General features: G+C 42.0%; 1 protein-coding gene across 1 annotated transcript in view; it reads right to left on the reverse strand.

Moving 5' to 3' along the window:
* Ros1 (ROS proto-oncogene 1, receptor tyrosine kinase) overlaps positions 1 to 12,913 on the reverse strand; it is a 117,644-nt gene that overhangs the window by 40,388 nt on the left and 64,343 nt on the right. Inside the window, exons 27-31 of the mRNA XM_075959247.1 lie at positions 12,346 to 12,522; positions 4,690 to 4,889; positions 3,097 to 3,241; positions 2,148 to 2,380; positions 1,879 to 2,055 (exon numbers count right to left, since the gene is read on the reverse strand). Of these exons, the coding sequence (XP_075815362.1) occupies positions 1,879 to 2,055; positions 2,148 to 2,380; positions 3,097 to 3,241; positions 4,690 to 4,889; positions 12,346 to 12,522 (932 nt within the window). The remainder of the gene's footprint in view (positions 1 to 1,878; positions 2,056 to 2,147; positions 2,381 to 3,096; positions 3,242 to 4,689; positions 4,890 to 12,345; positions 12,523 to 12,913) is intronic.

Consider the following 12,913-nt stretch of genomic DNA (forward strand, 5'->3'; position numbering starts at 1 on the left):
TCTTTCATTTGACCAACTCAATATTGGTTGCTCCATTTTCTGTCTTATCCAAAAAAAATATAAAAATCACAAAAGTATATCTTATATGGTAAAATTTTAAAACCTATGAAGAGAAAGAGACCATGAGATGGGAGGGAGGAACTTTAAAGAAATAGTGGAATGCATGTGACATATAAGTAGAAGGGGTTCCTGTTGGGAAAGGAGGGAGACAAAAGAAAGTCACTGGGGAAGAGCAGTAGAGGGGATGAATGAGAACAAGATAATTCTATCAACATTTCAGCACATATGGGGAAGGGCTACGTGAGGTCCTTCTCCCTGCTGGTGAGGTATCACTAATCAACGGTGCTAGGGTAAAAAAAAGCTCTTTTTCTCTGAGGGTAGAGGCACAGGTAAGTCACCATGATCCACTAAATAACTCCACACCCTATACATGTAAGAAATTCTGATTAAACTCAATGGGTTATTAAAACAGACATAAAAGGATGGAGAATATGTCAGGAGAGGAGTGGGGGATAAGGGAGAGGAACAGGAGGGGAATGTGATCAAAATACACAACATTCTTATATATTAAAGTGTCAAAGAATAAATTATAAATTTATTTTTAAAAATAAATGGGAACAATTTCACCTTTCAAGAGACAGTGAGATTGTGACAGTTCTAATTTGCTTTAAGCACCCCCCAAACAAGATATTTCTAACCAGTCTTTACTAAAGAGTCCACGTAAGCCCACACATATGTAGGCATGCACACCAATAGAGAACAGTAAGAACGGCAACGAGCAATCACAAAGAACTCACTGTTCTTGGTGCAACCGTGTGAAAGTCAGCTCGACCCTCCTTAACGGTGCCCAGTTAACTGACAACTTAAAAGTCAGTTTAGGTGCTGATTTAGCAAAGCACGAAGAATTTTGAGTAAAATAAACATTTAAACTTTATGAATTATCAGAAAACGAGTTTGGGGATAAAGCAGCTTTAAATGTTATTTCTCTTCTGTCGCTGCACTCTACTTAGATGCCGTAAGGACACATCTAAACAAGGCTTTGGCTTTTGTTCATCCATTTATTATATTGTTCACAGAAAACCCTAAATTGTGGATGTTTAAGCCTGAAAACATATAAACCAAGTTAACTTCATTAATAACTAATATTTTACTTGATATTTAAAATGAAGTTAGTAAGATAACTTACATAGTTTTACATAGGTTCTTGTACTTCTATGTGTATGGATACTTTGCCAGATCTATGTCTGTTGGCCATGTGTGTGCCTGATGCTCTTTGGATGTCAGAAGAGGGGGTCAGATCCCCTGGACAGTTGTGAGTCACTACGCGGGTACTGGAAATTGAACTCTGGCCTTCTGAAATAGTAGCCAGTGTTCTTAACTGATGAACTATCTCTCAAGACCCTAGGTGAATTTTTTGGGGGGTGGGGTGTTGACAGGGTTCCTCTGTGTAGCCTTGGCTTTCTTGGGATATATGAGTCTCCTTAAAGACATTTCTTCTCACATATATTTAGTGTGGAAGGAGATGTGAGAAGGTACACATGTGCCAAGAAGACTTGGGCGTGGAGACCAGAAGACAATTTGTGGGAACAGGTTCTCTCTGTCTACTTTCTGAGTCCCATGGATCAAACTCAAGTCTTGGTTCTTGACCATAAGCACCTTTACCCTTGAGCCACTTCGCCACCCCTTAAGAGCAAATTAAACTTTGGACACTGTTTTGGACAGAACTTTACCTGGATAGCTTAATGCTCTCATGCCAATCTAAGCCAAAGAATATTGGCAAGCCTTGTTGGTTTATACAAGAGAACACTCTGCTCATGAAAAAAAAATCCTTCCAGCCTATTGCACATCACAAAATAAGGATTTGCATCCAAAGTCTACCTTCTGGAGTTCAAACCAAAATCTGGTGAGGTTAACATTGGACGGAGCTTTCCAGTCTAACTGCAGACTAGTGTTGTCTGGAACCAAGGCAAACGGTTTCTCCGGTGTGTCAAACATGTTAACGGTGACAGCATGACTCTCGGTACACCACATTTCCTCCGAGTGGCAGGCCAGGACCTTTTTGTTTAAAAAATAAAATGTTAGTCTTTTCAGAACATGTGCATGACTGTGGCGACTAGAAGTTCCCAGGACACTCAATCTCTCAATACCTTCAACACATAGAGTTGTCCACCAGATAGCTTAGTGACAAGGAGAGCAAGCCTGCCATTTGGAAAATCACCCTGCCTTAGAGGTGTCTCAGGGATCGGAGCCAGGTGCGACATGAGCAGCTGATAGCGAACTGACTCTTTGGGTCCGTTTGACCTAGGCGATTCTGTCCATAGTATGTGGAGACTGGTGTCTGACAGCACAGTTGCGTTGATGTGACAAACTGCCCCCGGCACTGAAATAAACAGCAGCAAAGGATAAGGGACATGGCAACAGCACCAGGTGGTGGAAATGAGTGAGAGAGTCAGTTGAGGAACGGTGCTGTCATGTGAGCTGAACGAGCCACAGAGGTCCAGAGGAAAGTTGGCCTCTTACATAATGGGAAGTGAGCAGGCTGTCTGAAAAGATGTTGTCTATTTTTGCCTGGTGACCAAATCGTTCTCATTGACGCCAGCTCAAGTCTACAGCAAGTGATGAACTACGTAATTCGGGAAAGCTTTGTGACGATCAGCAGACACGGCTGAAAGAAAGGAGCGCCACCCTGCAGAATTTCGATCTCTTTTTAAGACCGTGGAGTTGTATTACCCTAAGCCTCAGGATGCTGAGCGCATGTCATGTTACATCTTGGTTTTCCTGTCTCGCCACATGTGCAGAGACCTAGGAATACATGGGAAGAGAGTGACACTCTGTGGTAAAACTAAAGAATGTGTTTTTGGTTGAACTGCATTTGATGCTTCACCTCCCGGTCACTTTGTGCTTTTCTTGGACATTACTCAGCCCTGTCAAGGGCTAGAGCCAGGGTCAAGTCACTGACGTGTTTTTCCCCGAGTTTACTGTTCTTGTTAAACTTTAAACACTCCCATAATGATCATTACTTGGTATTCAGATAAAAAATACAGACACATATCATGGAATTCCACACTATAAACCCACAACAGCCCATAAACTCACCTCCACTTTTAGTTTTTCCCTGAATCTCTTTTCCCAGAAGTAAATGTTCTAAAGGATCTGAATAGTAATTCTTCACAGCTACCTGAATCACATATGTTGAAAATGGCTGCAAACCTTCAATACGGGCTACATTCTCCTGTGATTCCTGTAATTGATTTTTTTAAAATAAGTATTTAATTCTTGTATGTCATAGAAATGACTGAAAACAGTTGTCCTGGCTGATTCATGATACTGCTGTCTCACTATTACAGGTTTGACATGTTTGCCACTTCCATGAACAGGTGACAAATGACTGGCAGTCAGCTCTCAGCAAACGTGAAATGACTCACTTCACACAGGCAGTGAGATCCAGAAGAGGGCAGTAGTTCCTTACGTTCTCATTGCACTGGGATGTGGGAACACACATTTGCAAACTTAAGTGACCACAGCAAAACATCAAAGAAAGGCAGTTAAACACTCTCAGAAATGAAGTCTAACGGGGTAAATAACATCCCTGGGGTGCTGGTTCTCAACCCTGGCTGTGCTTTAGAACCATCCAAGAAGGTTCTGAGCACACTGTGCTTTGGTGCTGCTCTCAGCGATTCTGATTGGGTTGTCTTGGTTGGGAGTCACTGACTTACACCTATCTTAATCAATTTACAGTCAAGAAACTAGAGTAAGTCTAATAACAGAAAGGTCCGGCATCACAACATAGTCTGGCCAGCCAAATGACCCAAAGAATGTTGTGTGCTTTATGATAACACATAGTATCTCATGCCCAAAGCTGATGATCAATTTCCCCTCTTTGAATTGATTAAATAAAGTGAGTAGAAAGCAAGCTATTGGACACAGATTATTCCATTACTCTGATCACCAACACCAGTATTGAAGTGAATAGTGACAGTTCATTCATCCAAAAAATAGCTAGATCAACGCACAGCGATATGTGCCTGCAATGCCATGACTACCGGCATGAGGCAAGGAATTCTGCAGCAAATTCAAGGTCATCCTTGGGCTTAGGGTTATGGGACTAGTGTCCATCCATCTAAGACTATACAGTAAGATGATGTCTCAGAGAGACAGAGAGAAACAGGGACAATGAGAGAGACTTAATGTATACTCTATTCCACAGCAACTAGGGAAACCATGACAAATTACAAGCAGATGTGTCCCTAGAGTGTGTGTCACAACACACAGGACAAACAGACAACAATATTCTATATATTTATGGTAGATAAATGCTGTGAACAGACACATAATAGTCATGTTCTCTCTGCCTAACTCACTCCTTGCTCTTCTGTTGGATAGCTAGGTCATGGGAACAATCAAGAAGGGGACCAAACAAGAAAGTTACCATGACAACTCATATCTAGTGTTAGTAAATATCCCTATGTTTAACTTACTTCCAGACAAGAAGACTAGATACTATATGCGTGTGTATGTATATATAATATGTATATAATATGTGTGCACATATATATGTATATATACATATTGATCAATTGTTGGCTGGAAGAGTTTTGAAATGGGCATCTTTGTCAGAACACATGGTTGAAAAGGCTACATAAGGAAAGCACATTTTATAAAAACAAAAGCAGCCAGTTCCAGACTTACCAGCATTCTGTGTTTCCTGCTGTGGTTGTTTGTCCTATCAGCTTCTGTATAGTAGACCAGGTATGTTGGTGTAGAGCTGGTGATGCCATGCCATGTAAGCTTTGTCTTGACTGGAGGTAATTTGAGTGTGAGGCTGGTGTTTGAGGCATTCAATATAGTTGCCTCTACCACGTCTGAAGCTAAAGACAGATACGCTTTATCTAAAATAATAAGAAAAAAGACACATGTAGAGAAAAAAATAAAAGTTTTATCTAACAGTGGTAACAGCAAGTGTTATAAACAAATTGGTAGAGTATACAAAACTTTGATTTGAAATGATAAATACGAAATGCTTTTAGTATCATATCCACTTTGAGAAAGCAAAAATGGCATGTCTCCTGACCCTGACAATGCAATCTATCCTGGATCCTCCTAGTTTTCTCCACGTTCACGTGTGTGATGCTGTTTAGGATAACACACCCAGAAGAAAACTTGTTTTCTGAAGTTCAGTTGCAGCTGGGACAATCATGAAACACAATCTTGGCAGATGTCTGTCCTGTGAACCTTCCAAAGTGGCGTTTGTCTCACTGATAAGGAAGGGCAAAATTGCTATAAGACATTCCTGTGCCTCACCTTCCTCCTGCAGAAGATGCAGCCAACATGTCACTGGGAGCAGGAGCAATCTTGTAGTAACTTATTAGAAGACATGCTAGCAAATTTGAGGCTGGCTGGCATGGTGGCACATGCTTGCAGTGTTAGCACTCAGGAGACAGAGGCAGAGGAGGTCAAGGGTTTGATGCAAACTTCTGTGTATGACATGCTATTACACTCTTAAACTCACTGTGGCGGTGACCACATGCACGAGATCATCACAAAATTTGACAAGTTGACCCTTTGTCACTAAAGTGGGAGAGGCACATAGGGTCTCTTTAAGGATTTGTATGCAAATAGTGGTTGATGAGAAAGACATTTTAGGCAGTGGTGGCGCATGCCTTTAATTCTAGCACTCAGGAGGCAGAAGCAGGCTGATCTCTGAGAGTTGGAAGCCAGCCTGATCTAGAGAGAAATTTTTTTGGTGATATGATCACTGATAAGTATACGTGCTTCTGTAAACAAATTCTTAACCCACACATCTGTAAATAATGCTAATGAAATTTATTATGTTACAAAAAACAAACAAACCAAGCTGGGCAGAAGTGGTACATGCCTTTCATCCCAGCACTTGGGAGGCAGAGGCAAGCAAATCTCTATGAGTTAGAGGCCAGCCTGGCCTACGGAGTGAATTTTAGGACAGACTCCAAAGCTACACAGAGGAAGCCAGTCTCAAAAAAGAAGGAAGAAGGAGAAAAAAAAGAAAGAAAACAAAGTAAAATAAAGAAAGGGAAAAAAAGAAAAACAAAACAAAGTAAAAAGACATGAAAGTAGAAAATAGGGGAGGGGGTCGGGCAAGATGGCATGCTGGGTAAAGGTATTTGCTACAAACCTGACAACCTGAGTTGGATCCCCAGAACCCACAATAGAAGAAGAGAAAAAAAAATCTCCTGAAAATTGTTCTCTGATCTCCACATACCCACCATGGCAAACATGCACCTGTATTTACATGTGTGTATGCATGTGCACACATGTGCACACACACAGCCACACGCACACAAATAGTATTAAATAAACAAACTTTTAAAAAAATTATATTAACTAGTAGAAGGTGATTAGGTGGAAGAAGAAGGGAAGAGTAGAACACTGGGAGAAGGAAATGGGTGAGTGTGATCAAAATATGTTATGCAGGGCTGGAGAGATGGCTCAGTGGTTAAGAGCATTGCCTGCTCTTCCAAAGGTCATGAGTTCAATTCCCGGCAACCACATGGTGGCTCACAACCATCTGTAATGAGGTCTGCTGCCCTCTTATGGTCTGCAGACATACACACAGACAAAATATTGTATACTGTATACATAATAAATAAATAAATATTTTTAAAAAAGAAAAACAAAACAAAATATAACATAACCCAAACCAACATTATTTATTTAAAAAAATATGTTATTCACATGTATGAAAATGCCACAATACAATCCATTGTTATATGCAATTAATATGTGCTAATAAAAACATTAAAATAAAAAATAGCTCTAGGTCAGTTTGGACTTCAAAATCCAAACAACTCAAACACTCTCAAAGGGAAGAACCAGGTCATAAAAACAATCATATCAAGCAAAACCCAATATCCAGCAGTGAATCAACTCCTACAGCTCAATCAAGGTCCAGCATCCAGGACTCACTCACTCATCCACCCAGTAAATCAACTTTTGTAGCTCAATGTCCAGCATCCAGGACTCACTCTTCTGGCTCCAAAGGGTTTGAATAGCCCTGCCTCTCTGTCTCTACCATCCATAGCACACACATAGGGTCAGGCCAGCTCCATCTTACGTCTGCCGCCATCCTTGGTGGTTTTACCAGTCCTGGCATCTCCAATACGCTAAAATCTCCACTGCAGCTAAGGCTGCACCTCCACCAGCAGCATCCCTGGTCTTTCTGTGTTACAAGGTACCATGCCTCAGCGGTTCGTGACCCCTTCAGTCCTGCAGTTCTGCAGCCAATGCCAGTACTGCATGGAAGTCACACATTGCCAAGCTTGATGGCAACTTGAGATGAAGACTTGGTCCCCACTGGACAACAGTTTCTGTGTGCTGACCCCAAGGAAATGCTCCCCAGATTCCATCTCAGTGATACTGGTCTCTTGTTAATCACAGTTGCCTATTCAGCACCAGCTGGCTAGCATCTGTTAGCCTAGAAAAGCTAAGACTCTGTTCCACAGATTCTTAACTCAAGAATATCACACGCTAGAGTCTTTGCTTCCCTTTGACACCCCACAAAGCGGCCTCCATCACCTGCACCTCTTATTAGGGTTCAGGCATTATGCTGGCCCGTGCCCCCGTCAGCTGGCAGGATGCTTTGCCAGCCCCCAGGCAAACACCTAGCCGACCTCAGAGTCTTACAGCTGCGCATGCTCTTGTCAGGCAAATACTTAAGTCAGCCTGGGGTCCTACATATCACTACGTCATGTGCTATGTGAGTACATCACGCGTTGCGAGGATGTGTAAGGTTCTATATGCACGCATTCTCGAAGCGTTCTTTATAAGCAAGCTCTGCCTTTGCCTTGCTCTCTTACACACGAGTGGACTGTCACGAATCCCCCTTTTATGCCGCTATCAATAGACTCCCATGTGGGTTTGTTGTATGCTGTGGTTCGTTCTCGCCTCTGCTAAACTACAACACCTCTCTTGCAGAACAGTACAATGCGAGCTGAGCATTCAATGGCCTTTTCTAGCCAAAATTCCAAAATACCCCAACAGTCCCTTCCAAAAAAAAAAAGAAAAACATGGCCAGGTGCATCAAAAACACATCTCACTCTCGGCTGCCAATTTCTGTGTTAGTCTGCTTCTCTGCTGCTGTGATATAACACTGGCCAAAACCAATTTGGAAGCAAAGTGGGGATTACCTCTGCTTCCACTTTGCCAGTGAGATTGGTCACTGAGGGAAGCCAGAGCAGGGACTGGAAACAGGAACCTGGAAGCAGGAACTTGAGCAGAGGCCATGGAAGAATACTGCTTAATGGCTTGCCCCTCATGGCTTTCTCGGCCTGCTTTCTTATACAGTCCAGGACTGCCTGCCCAAGAGTAGACTATCACCCATAGTAGACTGGGCCCTCCCACACAAATCATCAATCAAAAAAGTGCTCCCATAGACACATCCAAAAAGCCCGTCTGGTAGAGGCAATTTCCCAGTATTGAAGCTCCCTCCTCCCAGGTGACTCTGTCAAATTGACATAAACTAATCATCACATCATTGCGGCCTCTAAAATTATGTTTCTGCTATATACAGTTGGCTGTAATTTTTGATCTATTCACCTGGCAGGTATCATGTAAATGTCTTCTAAAACACAGCATCACTGTGCAACATGTCAAGCACTGCAAATGTGATTTTATCTGAAACCTAAACCGCCTTACACAATTCCATGGCCCGCTGTCTATCAGAGTTGGCAACATATCTCCTGTCTACTGTTCTATCTTGCCTTTTCACTCTGCAAAGTTATACTTCACTCTGGTCACATTGCACTGTCTGCAAGCTATCGTGGGGACTCCTTCAGCCAATAGCCTTTAAGATACCAACCCACTTCAAGTGTGGTCTCACGTGTTATAAAGGCAGACAAAAAGCATGTACAGCCCTCTTTGCTGCTGGATTCGGTTCCAGTTCCCAGCACACACGGAGGACTGCAGAACAGTACCCTTACAGTGAGTTTATCCCCAAATGAATAAACCTTCATTATACTCCATTCAGGGTTATTGTGAAACTCTTTGGTATGACTATACTGTGCTAGTTGTCACCTGTCTATTCTCTGATGCAGGCTCCCTCCACAGTCTCAGATGACATTCCCCATGCATTGTATCTCCTGGGAAGCCCTGTTTATCCCCTAATGCAGGTGAGAGCATTGCTTCTGTCCCCATCATACTCCCCGTTTCCTTCCACCATATTAGACACATTCAGTTTGACTTGAATGCTTTATTTCTTATCCACCAGCAGAATGTGAATCTTCTGATTCAATCCGGACTTGCCCCAGTGTTCCAGAAGGAAGCATGACACATTTTAGCTGCAATCTTTACTAATCAGTATTTTCAAACTATGAATGCATCCTTTGCATCTAAAAAAAAAAACTTGAGAAAAATGTCTACGCACTAAATATTTGATCAAACCCAGTCCTTCACTTCCTTGGGATGGTTACTCCAGCTCTTCTACAGAGAGAATTGCCTAGTTCACAAATGTTTGCCTACTGTTATATCTCCTCACACTCCACATTTCAAATAAATGTTATATATCATCGATCATAAGCTATTGGGAATGCTTATGGAAAACGATACTGCTGTGTCCGTTCTAGTTATGAATTCCAGAGCACAACAGACTGCTCAGTTAGATTCCTGGATTCCTGGGACATGTGAGTATAAGTTGAGGATACTGGGAAGGATTTGGAGGAGTTACATAATGCTGTTCACTTGTGCTGACTTCTGATCTAGATGAAAAATGGGATAGCCATATTAGGAAAATTGAGCGAAAATTGCCTCAATAATTTATGTCACTTATTTTTATTCATCTAATATGGAAGGCATATGGAAATGTTGGAAATGTCATTTGGTATAGAAGGAAAGATTCCCTCTCTCGTTTCCTCCCTTCCATTCTACCAGTTTTCAAATCCTATGCATTTTGAAGCCAATACCTCAGGAGCAAAGAAACTGGTAATTCCCTAAAATCTCCAGCAGATGGAGGTAAAGTACCCTTCCCAAAAGGACCTGCAGTGTGGTGAAGAGGATGTTTCTTCCCAAGCTGATGACTGCATCTAATACTGTGAAGAGTTTCTGTAATAAAAACTCATGCTACCCTTAGGACCTCTGCTGTTAGGGATGCGTTGGGGCTGTTATTTAGCATCAAACAGAGATTTCATGTTGTTTTTCCTAATCAGCATTATTTTCTAGTACTGTTTGGGGTTCACAGTGAAATTGATATAAAATTGGAAAGGCCTCTCACATATGTCCCAATGCATGCATAGAGTCCCCATTACCAATAGCTTATCAAAGCAACACCTGTTTTACAATCAACAAGCCTACAGGAACACAGTATTACCTAAAGGCCATAGCTTACATCAGACTTCTCTGCCGGGCTATTTGATGAGTTAGAAAATGTCTTAGGATATGAGCCCACTCTTACAGTCTCAGACGGAGGCATTGCACTGCCCTGTGTGCTCCGTCTCTTCATTCCTTCTTCCCTCCTCCCCTAGGCACCACTGATTCCATCACTGCCTGCCCCAGTTGTTTCTCAACTGTTGGGAAAAACCCTGACCCAGACCAACTTGGGAAAGAAAGGGTTTATTCGGCTTCGAGGTTACAGCCCATTATTTGGGAATAGCAAGTCCGAAACTGAAGCAAAAACTCGTCAAGGGACACAGCTTACTGCCTTCTTCTGGCTCACTGTCCTGCTTGCTTGCTTCTCGCTAGACCCACCTGCCTAGGGATGGCACCACGTAAAGGAGGCTGGGCCCACCTACATCAAATAGCAGCTAAGAAAATGCCCACAGACTGAAAAGGGGTGGTGGATACCGAGGGGAGCGGATGTGGGGAGCAGCTGAGAGGCATAGATGAAGGAGAAAGGGTCATCAGGAAATAGTATATGGGTGTGGGCAGGACTATTTTCAATAAAAGGAGGGGGGGGAAAAAGAAATGCCCCACGGGCCAGTCTGGTGGAAATAATTCCTCAGAGGAGGCTCCTTTCCAGGTGACTCCAGTTTGTGTCAAGTTGACAAAAACTAACCGCACAACCATGGCCGTAGTTTATACATTTGGGGAACATCATGCTGGCGGAATCGTTTAATAGGAGACCTGTTCAGTTTGGTTTCTTTTACTGCCTTCCATGCGTGTGTGTTCTCTCCACATCTTTTCATAACTTCACAGCTCCAAATATTTTACCTTTAGATTTGTACTCCACTGTTAGCTAACTTTTGTGATGATTATAAGGCTCTTTTCCCCCAACATTATTTGTTATAAGTATTACACTTTCAGCACTGTTTTACGTTTGTCTCTTTCCAAGGTCTCCAGCTGGGTTACTGCTTATCCGTCTCCCAATGCTGAACGGCCTAGATTGTGGTAACTTTGTGGAAGTCTTCAGGTCAACTCATGCTTGTAACTTTATTCTTTCCCTTTGATATTATGTCAGCATCTTTTGTGAATTTGTTTGTCAATGCCCATAAGATCGTTTCCTGGGTTCTGAGGAGACTGCTTTGAATCTATGGGTCAAACTGGGGAAAATGGCATCTCAACTACATATTCATCTCTACATTTATTTCACTTTTCTTCAGGCACTCCCACCAGAATTTTGTAGAATTTTTCATACAGGTCTTGAACATATTTTGTTAGACTTACACACAAGTATTTCATTGGGGAAATGATAATACATTATCATATATTGGGAGACCTTTGCCAGCTCTTCCAGATTCTTTCTGGAACAGTGGTCATGCTGCCTCTAGATGAACCAACCCATTGTTGTTTCTCTCTTCCCAGTCAATATGCTCTTTATTTTCTATACAAGATGAAAGACAAGTGAAGTAGATATAAAACATATACACACATGCACAAGCACACATACACAACATGAGCAATGAAATTGCCTGTTGCTATCATTGTGAACTAAGAACGACATTCATTCTTGTTTTCCCTCAACTACTTCCCTCATTACATAGGACTGAGTTTCTGACCCAAGCCATTTTCCTTCTTTCAAAACAGCTACTTTTAATATGTCTTACAAGTCCAGTCTACTTACCATATTGAATGCATAATACAGGATAGTTCAAAAACACAACACTTGCCTTGAAAGATAGCAGAGGCTTTATGCAATGCTTTTGACACCACCCAAAGACCTAAAACAGACAGAAGAGATGAAGGACAGGAGGAGAGAACAGGTCACGGAGTCCCACATCTAATGCTGCCTACTGCAGACCAAGCTGTCCTCATTTGTGTGCCCAGGTAAACAGAAGGCATGCTGACAGAGTGTGGAGCTGAAGCAAGAGCTTAACACAGACACTGAAGGGACAGACAGCCTTGGCGAAGGAGATGAGCGTGTTGTCAGGACGACTCTGTTACCTGGAAAAGGCTGCAGAACTGAGCTGTAAGCCAAGATATGCTTGCTCCCAGGAGCCTTAACCTGAGAGATCACAGCTCCACTTCCCTTCTCTGCTTGATAAATCTGTGTGTTGTCCTTTGTTGTAATGATCCAATACACAAATTCTCCGTCCACTGTTAAGCTAACAATTCTTTTTCCTGTTGATTCAAACCAAAGCAAAAAATTAAAGGATAAAGGAATCACATGACATAAAATTAGATCTCTTAAGTTTTCTCCTCTAAATAATATATAAAGTTATTTTTCTACAAGAAAACTGCTAAATGTTAAATATTACAATATGAAAGTGCCTATTACATGGCACTTGGCTCACTAATGTTTCCTCACTTTGTTTCTGGACCCAGTGAAGTCAAAGTAAACACTGTCATTACCAGTTCTATCTGAATACACTGCTCACAGCCACAGGTTAATTAAGAGCAGAGTGAGTGTAAAAATCTGCCTCCGACATGAGACACCTTTCTACAAGTTAGTGAACACCCAAAAATAACACAGGCAATTCCCGTTGTTCTTGATTGTATACCAGGACCAGAT

Source organism: Microtus pennsylvanicus, chromosome 1 (genome assembly GCF_037038515.1).
Source record: "Microtus pennsylvanicus isolate mMicPen1 chromosome 1, mMicPen1.hap1, whole genome shotgun sequence".
Lineage (NCBI taxonomy): Eukaryota > Metazoa > Chordata > Mammalia > Rodentia > Cricetidae > Microtus > Microtus pennsylvanicus.